At 41.4% G+C, this 18,636-nt stretch overlaps 4 protein-coding genes across 8 annotated transcripts in view; 1 reads left to right on the forward strand and 3 right to left on the reverse strand.

Moving 5' to 3' along the window:
- The window catches only part of frmd3 (FERM domain containing 3), a 47,455-nt gene extending 46,572 nt beyond the window's left edge, over positions 1-883 (reverse strand). The window contains exon 1 of the mRNA XM_047329001.1: positions 840-883. The gene's annotated coding sequence lies outside the window, so the exon portion shown is untranslated. The remainder of the gene's footprint in view (positions 1-839) is intronic.
- On the forward strand, positions 551-7,869 carry LOC118313561 (probable gluconokinase). Of its 2 annotated transcripts, XM_035639105.2 has the most exons (7): positions 551-697; positions 1,927-2,006; positions 3,739-3,769; positions 3,860-3,946; positions 5,111-5,154; positions 5,726-5,871; positions 7,737-7,869. In XM_035639105.2, the coding sequence occupies exons 2-7, from the start codon at positions 1,969-1,971 to the stop codon at positions 7,865-7,867; spliced, it is 477 nt and encodes a 158-aa protein (XP_035494998.1). In that variant the 5' UTR covers positions 551-697; positions 1,927-1,968; the 3' UTR covers positions 7,868-7,869. The 2 variants fall into 2 exon arrangements, with proteins under 2 accessions (XP_035494998.1, XP_035494997.1); XM_035639104.2 differs by lacking the exon at positions 7,737-7,869 and having other exon boundaries at positions 556-697; positions 5,726-6,714.
- Positions 7,753-12,586, reverse strand: LOC118313559 (ubiquilin-1-like). 2 transcript variants are annotated; one of them, XM_035639095.2, is made up of 11 exons: positions 12,309-12,586; positions 12,061-12,203; positions 11,470-11,588; positions 11,025-11,302; positions 10,496-10,669; positions 10,230-10,374; positions 9,835-9,956; positions 9,545-9,628; positions 9,261-9,376; positions 8,959-9,127; positions 7,753-8,525 (listed from the first exon to the last, which is right to left on the reverse strand). In XM_035639095.2, the coding sequence occupies exons 1-11, from the start codon at positions 12,432-12,434 to the stop codon at positions 8,382-8,384; spliced, it is 1,620 nt and encodes a 539-aa protein (XP_035494988.2). In that variant the 5' UTR covers positions 12,435-12,586; the 3' UTR covers positions 7,753-8,381. The 2 variants fall into 2 exon arrangements, with proteins under 2 accessions (XP_035494988.2, XP_035494991.2); XM_035639098.2 differs by having other exon boundaries at positions 12,305-12,586.
- A 492-nt stretch (positions 12,587-13,078) lies between these two features.
- On the reverse strand, positions 13,079-18,391 carry gkap1 (G kinase anchoring protein 1). Of its 3 annotated transcripts, none has more exons than XM_035639100.2 (12): positions 18,192-18,390; positions 17,557-17,818; positions 16,678-16,836; positions 16,268-16,345; positions 15,745-15,880; positions 15,513-15,541; positions 15,200-15,361; positions 14,880-14,966; positions 14,319-14,382; positions 14,156-14,226; positions 13,993-14,070; positions 13,079-13,506 (listed from the first exon to the last, which is right to left on the reverse strand). In XM_035639100.2, the coding sequence occupies exons 2-12, from the start codon at positions 17,803-17,805 to the stop codon at positions 13,465-13,467; spliced, it is 1,155 nt and encodes a 384-aa protein (XP_035494993.1). In that variant the 5' UTR covers positions 17,806-17,818; positions 18,192-18,390; the 3' UTR covers positions 13,079-13,464. The 3 variants fall into 3 exon arrangements, with proteins under 3 accessions (XP_035494993.1, XP_035494992.1, XP_035494994.1); XM_035639099.2 differs by having other exon boundaries at positions 18,167-18,389; XM_035639101.2 differs by lacking the exon at positions 16,268-16,345 and having other exon boundaries at positions 18,167-18,391.
- Between the last annotated feature and the right edge of the window lie 245 nt (positions 18,392-18,636).

Raw genomic sequence — 18,636 nt, forward strand, 5'->3', positions numbered from 1 at the left:
AAAAATTGGATTCCGTCACTGATCTCATGTTCTTCCATGTGATAAACACAAGCTGAGTATTTTCTCATCGATAAAGTATAGGCCTAATTGTGCTTACAGCCTAACAATCACATGGCTGGAGGAAAACGGGACGTTGTACCCGTCTTTATTGAGTTGCCTTCAACTTGTGCATTTTACTTGAATGTGTGTAAATGTGTTGTGATAAAAAAAAAGAACAGCCACTTTTTAACAATATTTCATGAAGTGATCGATCGTGCTATTGAAAAACACAAACAGTTGTGTTGGAAAACTGTCAAATGTAATTTGGATGATTTCGGTCACCACGGTGCTCATTTGCGACTGACGTAAATGAAGTGCACCCACCCCCCTGCTACCATCTACTGACGAAAACGATTAATACCCTGCAGGTACTGAAGGTGACAGCAGGTGAGTGTTGAACAGTGATACAAGCATTTCAGAATAATCGTATTATTATTATTTCCAGAATAAAGAGGATGTTTGATACAGAGAAGTTCCCCACTCTTTGAGTGGCTCAAACAACATATGCCAGAGGAGTTGGATCAAATGAGTGACCACAGGAAGTCAGAAACACAACGCGGCCCCTTTAATTGGGGACGTCGTGACGTAACTGCTGCGTCATCACGTTCTTTTAATAAACAAACCCGCGCCATGGTCTTCCTCCTCCTCCAGCGCCGAGGTATGTCACTGAGATAAGACTTTTGTTTTACTAAACCCGTATTAAATACGTTTGTTTTCAGTCGACCGGCTACTGGAACAGTTATACAACATGTGATTATCTCAGACGTAATAAAATAATAAGCTTAGTGGTTTCTACACACCTGTGCGGGGTTTTGTGATTAATTCGCGACTGCACGTCTCAAAGGTCCCGGTAGCTACGGCAACACCACCGGTTCACTGTAACGGCAACTGTAGTTATGACTATAGACATTACCTGAGTATTCTATTCTCATGACAACTTATTCTCCACCAGAACTGACAGAATGAAGTTCTACTTGTACTGTCACCACCACTTCTGTTGTTTGAGAGTTTTCACTTGTGCAAAAAAGTGCCCAGAAGCAACACCGATAACACCACTGTCTACAAGAAGAAAATTACAAATTATTTTGTGATTTTTTTTTGCAATTTATTATTTTATCAATAGTGTAATGCTTAGATCTCTTCTTACCTGGATCTATAACGAGACTTTTTTAACCAAACACCACGGTGAAATATAGTTTTTGTATCACCGCATGTAAATGAGTAATGTAATTAGGCCCGTCACGATAACTGCTTTTTGTTGCACGATATAATGGCGATAAACAATATCATTGTCATTTAAGACCATTTTTTTTAATACTGAATCATGTGAGCTTGCTCATGGCTTGTGCAAGTCCTACACGATTTTTTGTTGCTGCTGAGTGAAATGTTATCCAAAGTGTACTCTTGCGTTTAGGCCTCAGACAAAACAAGCAATTTAAAGACACAGTGCCGTTTAGAAAAAAACTAAGAAATCCATATGTCCTGACATTTATAGACCAAACCAGTAATTGATTAATCATACGACGAGAACAGATGATGGGACGGAAGCAGTGAGTCTTTGCTGGACTGTTGTTGACATTAATTCTTATGTCAACAAACATGCATGTAAACACAACGGCTGTTAGTGAGGTCAATACAAATTATTGAGTTCATATTTAGAATGTAGAATTTGTGTTTATGTCGATTTATGGTGTGCTGTCATGTCATACATGGTTGTTTTCATTTTCATGCGCTCTGTGTAAAGCACAGTATTTTTACAATGTGGTAACATCACAGGAGCACTGATATTATTTCTTCATAGAGTGTTTCTGTGGTTGAGATGTTCAGAAGTTGAGATGTTTAACAAAGTTTATGAAAAGGGATTTTTCTTTCTTTAATCTGATTCAGGATAGAGTCTGTGCTTGTGGGGTCTGAAGATCCACAGACGGGATGATCTACATCATAATGGGAGTCTCCGGCTGTGGAAAGTATGTATACTGGCTATACTGTATCTGTATATGTTATTTCGGACATTAAAAGTACACAGAGAAGAGCATAACCATCATACTTAGATTTATCGAGTCACACGAGGGAAAAAAATCTAAAGGCTCTGGAAAAAGGAAATTGGATATTTGTTTACATTTTTGAAGAGTGGGTGGTAGTTGATTAACTACTGTATAGGTCACATTACGTAAATGGTTACAGTACAGTGTTATCTGTTACAAGGTCACTTACAGACCTGCAGGGACAAAATGTCAGCTGATTTCTTTCTCAATAAATCAATAATCTTTTGAGTCTATAAAATGTTCAAAGCCTATATATATTTATATTCAATTTGATATCAAACACAGAAACAAAAGAAGAAAACCATCGCAAGTGAGAAAGTGACTGGTTGAAAAATGACTTTCCGGTTGAAGAATTAGTTGTTATATTTATTAATTGATATATATATATATATATATATATATATATATATACATATAATACGGGGATATATATTGATAAGTTTGTCCATCCGTCCATGTGCCCATCATGTAATTTCATTTCCAGTGCAGAACTTGGAAACAATTTCACATTTTGGGAAGTGGTGCCCTTTGAAATTTTGGATTCATTTGGGGTTTCTTGACATTTAAATTTGTTCTGTATTTCCATAGCAACGAGTTTGACTTGGCCAAATTGATAAAAGGCTCTCAACTCTGAGCTGTGCACCAACAAGCAACAGAAAGATGCCACACAGCATTCTGTTTACATGAATGTGAAGGGATTAACCTGTTATCACTGGCACTGAATAACAGGATCACTCAATACTCGACACCTGCAAACTAAATAAACACAGCATATAAAGGCAAATGGTAGTGATGATAAAATCCTGTGGGCAGTTCAGTTCAGCTCAGGTTGTAGGGGTAAGAACATTATGTGCATGTTTTAGCATGCTTTACTGGATTTATATGATTATGATCACATCTAAAATTATATAAAAATAATATGCATTTGATATGTACATCTCTTGTGCATGTGTGTGTGTGTGTGTTTTACTAAAACAATTGGCTATTCTTTATCACTGAGGGAAATATTTCAATCAGGAAAGACTGTCATGCACAACAAGGAAAAAGTGATAATAGCAATATAAATCAGAGTCTATTTGGTACTTTTCTCTGTAATATTGTGAGGTTATGACCTTACTAGGAAAAATGCCTTGAGATAATATATACAATGATTTGCTGCCATAAAATTGAATTGTATTGAATTGTATTGAATTGATGTTTTATCCTTGTGAAGCACTTTTTGACTGGTGTCTGTGAAAGGTGCTTTATAAATAAAGATTACTTACTTCCTTACTTACTTACCTAGACCTCTTATGACGTCATCATAGTTGAAAGTGGGTGAGGCTGTGTGTAGTATAGGATGGGATGGGATGAAGAGAATGCAAAGGATCTGAATGATATGATGAGTGGATATCCAGGGTTCTGGATGTAGAGGAGGAGGGTCGCAGCGAATCACTGAAGTGACAGCTGACGGCAAGAGCAAGGAGAACAGATTTAAAGTTTGACAGCAACATCATGATTGGCTGTTTGAGATCAGGGCAAAATCTTACCGATTACCGACCGGTAACAGTAATCGGTTGGACTTAAACTAAGTTTCATTACAACTTCAGGTAACTGTGATAGCTTTAAATGATCTTCTCTGTATCAGTTCTGTCTTGTTCCTTTTCTTACACAGAAGCAGCTTAGGCGCTGTTCTTTCAGAAAAGGTAACTGACCACACACAAACACCCCACTCATTCATGCTTGTGCACACACATTACTCGATACTCCCCTGTATGTGTGTTTTCATTCATCAGCTGGGCTGGACACTGCATGAAGGGGATAATTTCCACCCACAGGAGAATGTTGAGAAGATGGCTCGGGGGGAACCGCTCACAGACGAGGTCAGTCCAGGTGTGTGTGTGTGTGTGTGTGTGTGTGTGTGTGTGTGTGTGTGTGTGTGTGTGTGTGTGTGTGTGTGTGTGTGTGTGTGTGTGTGTGTGTGTGTGTGTGTGTGTGTGTGTGTGTGTGTGTGTGTGTGTGTGTGTGTGTGTGTGTGTGTGTGTGTCTCTCTGGAATGCTGCACTACTTCTCTTTAGTCATGTGTAAATCATTGTCAGACTTTTGTGCAGCCACATAAAACACAACAAGTACCTGGAGCAACAGACAGTGAAGGCAGCATGGAGGCAAACTGAGCTACAGTATCTCCAGAAGCTGTCACATATTTGTTTTATATTTATCGTTTCTCTGTCCACGCTGACGTTTTCAAAAATCGACACACAGCTTCCAACACAGCCAATGAATTTAACCTCCTACTCAGAAATCTACTCTGAGCAGCTGGGAGTGACCTTATGACCTGATCTGTCCAATGCTTTGACTCGACAGCTGAGAATAAATGACGAAGTGATGCAGAGAGGCGCATTCAGGATTACTGTGAGACTGTGGCGAAAATGTGTCTTTCTTGCCAGCATCAGAGTTGGCCGGTTGAGGCTGGCATGAGCAAGCAGGACACGAGTTTGCTCTGAAGTCTTGATAAAAGAGACTATGATTCCTCTCATTCGAGTTCAGTTCTTCATATTAAAGGCATCGTTGTGTGGAAACAGGCCTTCAGGTCAGTTGTAACCAAATTAGGGCTGATTCAATTTCTGATAGCAGCGTAAGCAAAGATGTGTTTGTGTCCTGCAGTGTTTGTCTGTGCGGTCTCCATTTGATTTCCTGATTGGTTCTATAAAAGACTCTCTGAGTCAAGTCTATTCAACAGAAAATATTAGCAACTCGTAACAATCCGATACACTTTAACCATTTCTTCACAGCTCCTGCTGCAATCTGATCAGTGCAACTATGAATTTACCTGTAGTTGTTTTTGATATGTTTTTCATACATGAATATAGTATAGTAGAAAAAGCAAAATCAATTCACACATTCAAATATAACAGTATTACAGTATTAATTAACCCCTTCCCTATCACCATCATCTAATATCTGAAATTAACTATGTATGCTTCTGTTTTACAGCATGCTGTTTACATAAAAATAAATGCATTCAATGTTGTTATTCTTCTCTTCAGGACAGATTGCCTTGGCTTCTCCAACTACATGAAGTCATTCAGAGGTACGGATATCTTACAGGTCTAAACATACACACTGTATTTGCTGCATACATACATATATACACACACACACACACACACAGATAGAAAACTCCAGATAGTTTTTACTGACAGAAATGGAAGAGACAATGGGTTTATAGACCGAGAGGGAGCTGAATAGCAGAGCAGCGAGGTGAGGATGTGCAGGCGTGAAATTCCTGGAAAAGATCAAAATATATCAAAGATGGTTTTGAAAATTGAGATGAAGACCAGAGAGCGAGGGGAGGAAATTTGGGTGCGTAAAGACAGATTAATTGAAGAGAAGAGGTGGTGGAGAAGTGAAATGTGTGCCATCTTTTTCTTGAAACGTCTGCGGCGACATCAAAGACTGCTTTTCCTTAACTATTCCACTCAGTCACACTTTTTTTCTCTATCTGCTCATCCTCCTTTTCTTCTTCTCTTAAGCTGTTTGTGACCAGGGTTCACTTTGTGTTGATTTAGTTATTTGACTGTTGTTTTTTCCAATATTCTCTTACAACATTTCAGTGCCTATTTCTGCTCTCAATTTCTGAATGTGTGTGTTTTCCACCCAAGAGAAAGATGCTCAGGCTCTGATGCTTTAGTGACGTGCTCTGCCCTGAAGCGCCACTACAGATGGATCATGCTGCACGGCGCCAAAGCTCTCGACCAGGACATCCTGCCTCCTATCGCTCCTGATGTCTTTTTCCTCTTCCTACAAGGTGACTACAGTCTCATTCACCAGAGGGTGGCGTCCCGGAGGGGACATTACATGAAAGCGGATCTGCTGCATTCCCAGTTTGACATTTTAGAGCCTCCGTTGGAAGAGGATAACGTGTTGACCCTGGACATCAGCAGGAGCATTACTGATGTAGCAATTGAGGTTGAAAAGCACATTATCAAATTTAAGCCGTCACCAGCGATGCCGTAACCACCACAGAGAGGCTGTCATCATCATCTCTATGTTTTCAAATGATTGCCGGTATTAGGGATGGTAATGTCTGTCTGTCAGTAGGTCCACCACTTTGGTCCAGACCGTAGACTGTTATTAAAATGAAAACAGTCACTGGGTCCTGAAAGTGAAGCCAATGTGACAGTGTCTAAAACCAGTATTCTCTCGAGGAGAGTGTGACTCCACCATTTGCAAAAAGAAGTCTGTTTCTATAGAGGTCTATGAGAAAAGACTTTCTCATTTGATTTATAATGCCAGAAATTATTGGTCTCAATCTCTAGTTTCAAGTCTTCTTCAATACAGCATGATGATCATTTTGTAAATTATGTTCCTATTTAGATTAAAATGGACGATAAAGCACGTTGTGCATTGAGTTGTGGATACCGTGTGATTGACAGCTAATTCTGGTCGCAGGTCGCAGTTGTAGGTGGATGTGCATTGGACAAGCTCTCAGTCACCCCCCGCTCCAAACATGGTTGCTTCTGGTTTCAAAAAAACAAGACGCGCTTTACATGTTTGCATCATGTGCTGACATTTCCATAACATACAACAAATGAAAACTTGTGTATCAGTAAATTGATTCAATTAGTAGCAGGCAACAGTTATTTTTATATCATCCAGTCGGTCAAACTATCTCTCATGCTCTGACATTAAAATGCCGATCAATTTTACTGTACAATCTTCAGGCAGAATATGATAAAGTGAAATGATTGAAGGGATTGAGATTGAACACCTCACTGCTACATGGTGCCGTGTGGCAGGGTTAGATCTTCTCACAATATAAAAAGTGAGATCAGGTGAAGGCTTTGTGATCCCGGTTTCCTGACCATGAGTCTCACTCACGCACGCACGCACGCACGCACGCACGCACGCACGCACGCACACACACACACCACATTGCTGTTTTTGTTGGTGTGACTCATCTTCAAACCTCACTCGAATATTTTAGGAGCCTCTAATCCAGAAAAAGCCCCTTGGCCACTCTCATATCTCACACATTCAGACGAACCCGTGCGCGCGAACACACACGGAGACACACTACTGAAGATTAAAACCCCCTCACTTTGGCAGCAACTGACAGATGCACACAGGTTGTCAAGTGGATCACACACACGCACACACACATATCTGATGTCACATTATGTGTCTTGTGTGTCCTCTGAGAGTGAGGACAGAAATTGAAAATCTGTTTCCTATTTTTCACATTCATAGCTAACAATCACTTCTGAATATTACTCAATACTTGGGATGTTAGTTTCAATAAATGAATCAAGTAACAGTTGGCATTTCAGATATGTGAAGGTAAGTAATAAATGAAATAAAGCAAACAAAAAATAAAAAATAGTAACTGCTCTGTTTAAACAGCCATAGATGAGAATTGTTTCAGTATAAAAAACATTGTTTTGTTAATACTGAATAGTTCAGTGCCCCCTGGTGTATACAGTAGAAAAGGTCAAGCTTAAATAGAAAAGCATGGAAAAATACTTATAAAGTCTGATGATTTGAATCATTAATAAGTGAACTCAATGAGAAGATGGGTTTTCATTGAAGGGGAAAGCTTCTCTGACTTATTTTTAAAAGAAAAAATTTATTATTTGTCATGGTATTATAAATGACTGTTTTTATCAATCACAGAAAAATGGCAGACCAGTTTGTGTTTGACTTCAGCGTCTTTATTGAGACTGCCAGGTGATGCTCTCGACCCCTACACCAACTCTGGGTACAATATTATCTGTGGACTGTGGAGAATGTGGATCCCCGTCTGACTGCGTCTGGGTGTTGAAAGATTTTATTAAACTCCATCCAGGTGGCAAGAGAAAAAAAGGCCAGAGCTTCATAGTGTATTTGCACAGAGATTGATAATACATGACCAATGTCTGTGACCATGTGAAGAACTTAAACTGACACTGACAGAGTGAAAGTGATTCTATTCTTTTGATTCTACTCTATATGAACACAAAGCGCTTGCCTGGAATGACAAAGGGAAGTTATGTGTACGAGGATTTATTATCTGTTCAGCAATTTTTGTGAGGTTTAATGTCAGGACTGAATATACAGCACTTAACCACTGCAGCTATAGGTTATTAAGGGAAGTGAATATAGCAATAAAATATGGCTTGCAAGCACTTTTGAAATGTTGATACTTTTTTAGTTTAATTATGTTTGAATGTAGGTGCTTATCTGCAAATGTCACATTCACTGCATGCACAGTAGGATCTACACAGATCAGTGTGTGTGTGTGTGTGTGTGTGTGTGTGTGTGTGTGTGTGTGTGTGTGCGTCAGACACTGTGCAGATGTTGTATAGCAGTGGTGAGGTCTCCTCCGGTGCTGATGAGAGCCTGAAGGTTTGCCCGTCTGTCACTGAAGCCCATCGAGCTCAGGTGCTCCAGTTCTTCCTGGAACTCAGCCTCCTCGCGATGGACCTGACAGGATAAGACAGAAGAGTGGTTTGAATTAGCAAAGAGTCCGTGTGCCTCTGGGAGTGAAAATGTGCCATAATATAAGGCAAAGCTTGACGTGCGTCGCCCATAATCTCTGTCTTTCTGGAGATCGTGCAGTCCAGTTTATCTGAGTAATGATTAGAAATGTTTCTAGAGTATATCTAGAGTGCTGGATGTGGCCAGATGGGGTTGAGGTTGTGGAAAAGCATGTCATCACTAGCTATGAGTGCAGAGAAATATTATTAAAATTTGTGATGATAATGATTATGATAATAATAATAATAAGTAGAAGTAAGCCCTGTATTGTAAAGGTTTCCAGTCGACTTTTGGCTATTGACTGGTGATATAACAAAGACAATTCAAATAATTTACATAAGCAGATAACAAGGTTACAAGAAAACAAACACTCACGTACCCCATTGTTGGTGTAAGCTAGAGCCTGTAGCATCTGTTGTACAAACTGCTGCTGCTGCTCTGTCACCGTGGCAACCTGAGGACACTTTCCTGAGTGGCTGTCCAGGACAGAGTTTGATGCGAGCTCGGGGGCAACATTAACACTGGCTCCGGTGTCACAGAGTCCAGCCCTGCAAGAAGACACGCAGCGGTGTTCATGAGACGTTAATAGTATATACAAAATAAAAATCTTTCACCCAAAATCTAAACAACCAGCAAAAAAAAATCTCTTTAGTCGGAGGTGTACTGTCTGTTTTTACTCACGCAGGTATGAGTGTGGGAACCTCTGCAGCCAGAGTCTGCAGGCCCTGCTGGATCTGTAGCAGAGCCTCCATGGCTCTGGTGTTCAACATGGCTGACAGCAGCTCCGGACTCTGCATCTACACATAACTGACGACTGTGAGTCCTTGTAGCAGATGACATCTCTGATAACTGTATCTAAAAAAAATTGATTATTCATGCATACACAGGCCCTTAAAACAAGTGTTGTCGCTAGTCAGCGATGAATGTCTCAAATACACACTATTTATATCGTGTGTGTCCCAGACCTGTTGCAGGAAGAGAGGGAGCTGTTGTCTCATCTCCTGCTGCAGCTGAGGATTCCCTGTGAACAAAGGATGGCTCAACAGCATCTGAGAGAGAAACGATACGGACGTGTTGTCAAGAAGTGAGGAGGGGGAATTGCAGCATGTTCCAAACCTCTGAACAGCAGATGCTGATGAATAGCAAAACCTAGAAAAAATAATAACAATAAAATAATAATAAAGTTTCTAGGTGAAAATAAAGTGATCTGATTGCCCGTCATATGTCACCAGTCATAAATGTTGCTACGTGTCACCTGTGCAGCCAGGTCGGGGTTCTGGCTGAGGCAGTTCAGGAGGCTGCCGACGTACGGCCCGGAGAGCAGGCTCTCCATCAGACCCGGACTGGCCGTGATCTCCTCCAGCAGGGACTGCATACCTGAGGCAGGAGGGAGGAAGCCGTATAATACAAAATGAAAACAAGCAGGGAGACATGTATATGACACATTATAGTTTAGCGTTTTTATTTGATCAAAGGACGACAAAAAAGGTCAAACTGAGAAATCCAGAAAGGAATGTATGTATGTTTGTTATGATTGTAGTTTTGCCAGATTGGTTTGATGACCCCACTATCCCATTATACCTAGTTATGGGCATGAATTTCACATTTTCTCTTTGTGTAGTTAGATCATGTGGATGTATATGTTCTTGCCTGCAGTGACCGTGCTCGGAGGGTTTGTATCAGCTGTGGGCGTGGCAGCCAGTCCCCTGAGAGGATCTGTGGAGTGAAGGTCTCTTTCTCCTTTAGCTGTCTGTTGATTTCCAGATGAGATGGTCGCCACACTGGGTCCTCCTGTCTGGATTTAAAGAGAGAGAGAGAGAGCATGAACATACAAATCAAACAACAGGTTTGATTTGTTTTTGACATAATCTTAAAAAATAAAAGATAATTCTGAGAATTTTTTTTCAAAGTTATACCTGTGATAGTTTGAGACCATGTTCCTGTATTTTTGCTTCAGTCGTCTGAAGGCCACCAAAGTCCCCAGTGATGCGTTGAGGTTTTTCCTGCTTTGGTTTCAACGCGTCTATTGCTCCGTCTTCATTTTGCAAAACTTCCTCTATCATGTCAGGGTTCCTGACGAGCTCCAGCACCTGGAAATGGAAGCAAGAGCAAGAAATATCGGACATATGCATCTGATAAATACGTTTAGGAGTGAACAGTTACAGTAAGTTCAAGTCCCTTCTTCTCTTCCAAGTAATCCATTTCACACACCTACAGTAAACCCTGAACCATATTTAGAAAAGTCCACATTTTCCTTTATTCCCTTTTAAGTTATAGAAACTCAATAACTTCACAGTTGTCATATCAAGTCATATAAGTTGTAACTCCATACAGTGGAGCAGTTTTTCATGTACATTGAATAGTATCAACCCTGATATTCAAGAACTGTACCTACACTCACACACACACACACACACACCTCTTTTCCCCCCAAACTACACCCACCTGTGTGATGATGTCTGTGTTGTTGAGCATGTCCCCCACTTCTGCATTCGTCTCGAGGAGCTGCTGGATTTGGGGATTAGACACAATGAGCTGTCTGGTTATTTGGGGGCTGGAGGTGGAGAGGGTGCTCTGCACCAGGGGGCTGCCCAGGACGCGGCGCATCACCACCGGGTCATCCAACAGCTGCTTCTCCATCTGGTGCTGCAGTGCAGGGAAGAAGCCAGGTGCGAGTGTCGCTAGGCCAAGACTGTCCAGACCTCCCACTACGGGACCAAGATCTGAGCAAAAGAACAGGAGCATGTAAATGCACTGGAGCACGATCTTATCACAGCAGCAGAGTGAGCCAGGGGGAGAGGACAGGAACACTTAAGACTGGTAAGAACTATGGAAGGAACACATGGAATGAAAATAATGAGATGTGTGTGGAGTTCCTGAGCCTCCTTACCCAGACAGAGGGGCGAGGTGGGAGATGGTATGAGGTCATCATGAACATCCGCCAGCTCCGTCTGGACCGTCTCTCCGGAGACTGGATCACCGGTGGGCACAGCAGACGAACACGGAGGCCTGAGAAGAATAAACTGAACCTTAATCCCTGAGGTCACATCAGTTTCGTGCATCATTTTTTGTGATGAATAGACTGTACATCTAAGAAGCTTTTACAAATGCTGAATAAAATAATTTAAACAGAAGGCAGAAGTTGGACGTTAACGCACCGACCGTCTCACCTCCAACAAACTTGATCTAACATCTCATCACATTTGAATGGAAATGCTGATTTTTGCCACTGATACAAGTGTGTATCCATCAAATGTAAAAAAAAAATACTAATAGCTCTAATAAAAGTATTCCAAACGTTTTACCACAGAAAATGAGTCTACTCCCACAATCAACGAGACCTGGATGCATGTCTACATGGTTCAGGAGCAGATTTACTTCAAACGGTGCTCCTGTGATTAATAGTTTGGTCAGAAGAGCCAGGCAGTACAGCATATGCACATGATTGTAAATTATGACCACATGTCTGTGTACAGCCTACCTCCGGACCATGCAGATGCTGACCGACTCGCTCAGCCCTTTCAGGTGACTCAGGATGTCCGAGTCTCCGAGGACGCGGCCGGAGTGGATCAGGAGCAGCTGCTCTGCTGAGGCCCCCGGACGATCCGAGAGACCCCGTCTCAGCTGAACCCACATTCAGATACACACACATCAGTCAGTGACAAGTTGACAACGGTGGCCTGCTGTGCCATCAGTACTATTTTACGCACGGAGTCCAGACCCACCCACCTGTCCGACGGTGCAGTCGCACCGCACGGTGAAGTCCTGGCTCCCCGTGAGACTTTTGACGGCAACGCGGATCGTCTCGGTGCCCTGACCTCCGCTCGGCGCTCGCCGTTCATCCTTCACAGACATCCCCGACACGACGGTCCTGTCCGGGCGGACGAGGGAGCAGAGTGGACCCGGAGCGGAGGTGCGCGTCTGTCTCGATGACTCGACAGAAAGTTGTATGCGGGGTGTGTGTGTGTGTGTGTGTGTGTGTGTCCCAGCTCTGAATAAGCAGGGAGATCATTTCTATGTAAGTCACGGGAATGTTGTGCCTCATTACCGCTTATTATTATTTTTTGCTTATTAATTTTTACGCAGACGCCACTGTGAGCAGTGCATGTAATGATCACACATCTGTGGTCATGTAACCGGATACAATTTAAAGAAGTAGGCCACAAAATTAGTCAGCAGTTTTGAAACAATTTATGACACAAAATATCTCCCTCCACATTCAGAAATATTGTAGACCTTTAAAATAGATAAATACAATTCTATTTATTAGCGTTTACATGTTCTATCACAAATTCTTGCTTTTATGATTTATTTTAATTTGTATTGTTGTGAGCACTTTGTAATAGAGTTTTAAAAAGCCCTGTATTGAGATTATTATTATCACCATTATTGTTGATGGTGTTTCCAATGGCAGCACTATTTTCTTTTGCATTTCACACAGTTTATTCTAAAATCTGGACATTTAAGACAAACAACAAAAACAAACCGGAAGAATTGTGTTCACTGAAAAAGTATTTTATTTACTTAACAGCGAGAAAACAATCAAAAACAAATAAAAAACAAATTTCACATCTGTCATTATGGACCAAAAGAAAGGTCAGGCACACAGGCTTCAACAGAGCAATGGCAGCCTGGTGCCTGCAGAGGGCAGCACTGTGGGGCCAAGCTACCATTTCAACAACCTTTAAACTGATCAGCTGTGTCATACATCCTGGAGTGTAGTCTGCGTGTGTGTGTGTGTGTGTGTGTGTGTGTGTGTACTGTGTGTTCAATTACATGGGCATGCATTATATGCTGACAGAGTTCAAGCTAATAAAACAAAAAACAAAAGGACAGAATCCTGATTATGATCAGTGTTTTTCTTCATATGTTCCTTTTGGAGCCTTCATAGATCCATTTCTGAACCTTTTTTCCCCTTTTTGTTTCCCTGCCAACCACAGAAGCAGAAGAGATACACCATTACTTTTGCGTATAACAAAGGAGTTTACTGAAGTGTGTATTTTATCCGTTGACCTAATTCAAAATGAAGATCGATAAAATAAAAGAGCAGCTTAAAAGAGTGGCTTCATTTGAAAGTAGAAAATAATAATCCTGTAAACTGAGCTCAGACTAAGCCACAAGGGGGCAATCACAATGATTTGGCTTCACTTTTGGGGAGCTGTCATGTCGTTCACCGTTATAAGTGGTTTATTGCATGTTACACACCCATGATTTATTAAAAGACTATGTATTCCCCTTTTGAACCATGTCCCGGGTGCAGCAAAAGTCTATTTGAACACTTACTAAATGCACATGCTCCATGTGCTTAGATCATTCAAATAAAACCCTGATTCTTCCTCATCAGTGGGACTTTTCCAAACACTACACTAACGAAACAAAAGGAAAGAGAGTGAGTGATTATTTGCTCGCTCACCTGATGTTTCGGTTGTTCTGACTGCAGACCTTTGATTTTAGACCTTTCTTGTTCAAGGGCAGTGTGCAGTAATGTTACCTAAAAAAAACAGCATTATTAAAATGTACAAATATCTGTCACAGCCACATTCCTCACAGTCAAACTTTATCTAACTATAACACACCTGTGATGACAGTTCTTCTTTTATATGTAGTAGCTCTTCTACCTGTAGAAGGATTTCTGCTTTATCTTTCACTGAGGGAAGAGAGATAAGAAACAGCATAAAGAAAAAAACATAAACAAAACAGGAGGTCTATCTAATGTAATTTAGGCTACATTCAACTCACTCTCTCCCTGTTGGAGCATCTTGAGCAGCTGGGAATTTCTTGCTTTCACTTCTTTGTATTTCACCTGCAGAGTTCAGGAGAAAGATGAAAATAAACGTTTTGTTGTTTTCAAAGAGTTTTGCCACGACAGAAACGCAAGAAGAAGCAAGTTGTGCTACAAAATGGAGTTTAAAAAGTTTGTTGAGACAAGTACATTTTTTAACCACTACTATGCTCCTTCAATGTGGCAGTATCTCACGTGGTTGTGTGTAGGTGTGGACACGTGTCTTTTTGCTTTAGAACATTTCACCAATTGACTTTGTTCTTGTCAATACCGCTCTCTCGCACTTGTTGAGACAGTGAGGAGGGACCATCTTTGAATCGTGTGTTTACAAACTGAGACTAACAAATCCTGGATTGTAAAACCTTTGAATTAAACAATAGTAAACAACTACCTGTTGGAAGAAAATGGTATAAATTTATATTTCTTTTCTGACAGCCAGCTAGAAAAGTCCACAACTGGGATGAAATTTTAATTCGCCAGTGAAATTATAGAATGAGTAACTGCTTATGATCGCTGACCTCCCACTGCGAAATTGTTTTCTTTAGCTTATCGATTTCCTGGTCTTTCTTCTCCAGGTCGTACTTCAGCTGCTCTGCCCTGGGGTCCTACAGGAACAATGGGGAGAAAAGAGACAATCAGTACAAATGTATACTTACCACAAACCCACTAGAGGTAAGTAAGGGAAAAATGATTTTCACTAGGGTGACGTTAAATTTCCTCAAACACGAAAACATTTGCAGAAATATATATTTTAAAGACAGAGCTGGGTTCAAAATCTGAGGCCTGATGAACACAGATGAGTATTTAATTGTACACGTGTTGGTGTCTGTCCACTCACTGGTTCGTGTTCTGTGGACGTGTTGACTTCTTGCCCCTGGCTGTTAGAGTACTGCTCACGTCTTTTTTCCCGTTGGATAATCTGACTGACGTCATCTTCCAGTTTATTAAAGAATCGTTCCTCCTGACCGATTCCTAGCGCCACGTTAGCTCCTCGGGCATCCTGGAAGGAAAGGAGGACAGGGTTTCTACAGTAGTGTGCCACATCAAGCATAGTATTCAGCCAGAATAAAGTCTTGTCCATATTTTTTTTTTTTTAGAAGGAAGTTAGAAATGTAACTGTTTACATATATACAGTGCATATTCTTGCTCACCTCTTTCTCATGTTTCTTACTTGAATGTTCTGCAAAAAGACAAAACACAGTGATTTAACTTTTATTCTAACAACTTTCAGGTATGTTAAAATGAATCGAGATTACTTCTGCTACGGAGCTGAAATGCTCATCTGGACAGAGGTAGTTTTCATCTTAAAACAAAAAGTATGTATAAGTATGTATGTTGTCTTAGTTTCATGGCTTTTGAAAGTGATGAATTGGTTTCTCTCACCTACACTGCCTTCAGCCTGGAAGTCCTGCAGAGAAACTGTCTTTTTGTCTTTTGCCTGCTGATTCTTCTTTTTGTCCTTCTTTCCTCCACCCTCTTTTCCTCCTTGTGACTTTGGCGAGGATGCATTTGTGTTGTCCTGATGGATGAAAGCAGACAATTTGTCTTGAGCTAAGGTTACAAGTAAAGGTTTGTTACTTTATGTTACTGATAAGGTAAACAGCCATGACAAACAGCCTCATTCGGTCTCTCTTAGTTGGACCGAGGTAATTGGGATCTACAACGGAAGTCTGTGCCATATGACGACATTTTGGCTTTAAATATGCCCCGCAAAGGACAACCTCAAAACAGGGTGGCATTACACAGTGTTAACTTGTATTGCTCATCTCTTGTCTCCTCGATGCATCAATAAACATCTTCAGCATTAGACATCTGCGTCTTTCAGTCGGTAAGTGCAAATCTAAACCTCTTCTTTGCTGTTGCCTTTCAAAAGGAGTATATAAGTGTGTGTATGTAAGCAATGCACCTGTTTATTTTGTTCGAACTCCAGTTTACTTAGAATCAAGGCCTTTTCCAAGTCTGCCTCATAAAGTTCAGTGGTCATCTAAGAGGAAAGAGGAAAGCACATGTACAAGAACATAATCAGAAATCTCTAAGGTCTGACATGATCTGCTCCAAATACACAGCTATCTGTGAAAGACTGAATTTCATTAAATATGCTTTGTTCTGTTGCCTGCAACAACAAAAACCCTTAACCTTGTTCCCTTTAAGAAGTTTTCTGTAAAGAACGGAGCGATGGAGGGAACAAGTAAAGGAAATGTATCGAAGATATAAACTGTTCCGCTGCTGACCTCTGAGCTCTACTCAAAAGAACTGGAAATAATATTGTCCTCAATATCTTGCACATGTGCTTTGGGAGCGGTTCTTCTCTCTTACCTGCTCATCCTTCTGCTTCCATTGCTGCCACCCTCCTGAAGGAATACTGTGGTCCCCTGATGTAGGGCTGAGAAGTTCGCTGGCTACTCCTGACAGCGTCATACAGGGAGGCGGGGCACCCGACTTCTGAGGAATCTTCTTGAAGGCTAGATTACGTAGCTGAAAGAAAGCGAGATAACGCATAATCAAAACACTGACCTAATATGACATTGTTACTCCATTATGAACTACTGCTGTGTTTGGTTGTTAACTTTGTAAGAAATAGCAGTTCTGAGTCTTAATAGCACTTGTACTCACAAACAAAGATGGAGTTACACCCCTTAAGGACATCAGGTGTTGCTTTGTTAACTGTACCCATAAATGGGTCAAGATCACTTTAGTCATCTCTGGAACAAACTACCTGAAGAGCTGAGTTCCGTCACAGCTGCATTCACATAAAAAGCACACTGACAGATTTCCTAGTTAGTGGGTTTTTTTGCACAGGCAGTAATACTGTAATTTTAGTAAGGCTGCTACTTACACTAAATTAAACAAAAATTATGTTATACCAGAAATATTTGGTCTTGCCAAGATCCCATTCGATTATCCGACTGACAAAAGGTGCATGTATATGTATATGTATATAGATATATGTATATATATATCTCTTCACATGATTACAAACGCAAACAGTTGCTTCTGTATTATGTGTATTTTGATTGTTGCATTGGCTAAATTTCAACACCACGTTTTGTGACGTGTCCTATCAAACCAAATCAATCTCAACGCCATCCCCTGCAGTTTCACTTCAGGTGAAATGAAACAACAGTGCAGGAACACACTCGTCAGTCATGTGACACGAAGCAGAGCTTCGTGAGACGCTTCTCCCCCGCCAGTCACCTCGTTGGCCTCGCTCTGCTGCTGTTCCTTCTTCTTCTTCTTCTTGTCCTTCTTCTTGTCGCCGCCCTGAGCCGCCTTGCCCCCGGCCGCTCCAGCCTTCCCATGGCGGGGCTTCCCGGCGGAGTCCCGTCCGCCTTTGGTGCTGCTCTTCCCCGGCTCGGAGGTGTCCGAGTCCGAATCCGAGTCTATCTGGAGCAGGGCGAAGCGGGAGGCGGTGGTGGGCACGGTGATCATGGCAGACGACGTCATCGCTAAAAGGAACCTGATGAGAGGAGACAGAAGAACGATGCCGTGAGGAGAAGTTGACTTCCAGTGGACGCGACCACCAGCTGTATTTACAACACACCGGAGCAGACTTAATGCCGACAAATGAAAACAGGAGTGTTGTTGATGGCACCGTTGCTAACAGTCTAGCGACGTGCGCCGCTAGCATCGCGTAGCAGCGAGTTAACCTAGCTAACTACAAAAGGCTTAGCCGGTGGTTAGCTTCAAAACAAGTACAAAAGTGGGGATGCGTGACGGTCGAAAACACACACGTGGGTCCACTTTCATTCTTTCTCTCGGACACTCTGACTGACGTGTGTTTAAAAGAAAAAGAGTCAGTACTCACAAAAGTTGGTAAAGAAGACTTTCACCTGTTCGACACGGAACTGTCGTGTAGCGTTGGTTTGGTACCAGCGATTGTCTGAGGAGTACAGCAGCCGGGGGGAGCCAAAAAGCCTGGGATTTGACTGACAGAGAGTGGACCAATCAGTCTGTGTAGAACCTGTAGGACCCGCCCCGCCCTGCTGTTGATTCACAAAATTAAGCACGCCGATTTTTTTCGTTGTTGCCACATCCTGTTTGTTATTTTACCATTGCATGTGCATAGAACTTTGAGTAAATCACATGGATACTGTTGACAACTTAAAAACAATATGATTCTCAAGTTAGTTCTCTGCTCTTATGATATCACAGGAAAGTGTAAATCACACTGAATCAAATAATATCTGTATCACATTGATAAAACTAGCATCCACAGTAAAGATAAATTATGTTTTTTATTTATTGGTCATCTTTATCGATCTGTATTGTGTATAT

Source organism: Scophthalmus maximus, chromosome 19 (assembly GCF_022379125.1).
Source record: "Scophthalmus maximus strain ysfricsl-2021 chromosome 19, ASM2237912v1, whole genome shotgun sequence".
NCBI lineage: Eukaryota > Metazoa > Chordata > Actinopteri > Pleuronectiformes > Scophthalmidae > Scophthalmus > Scophthalmus maximus.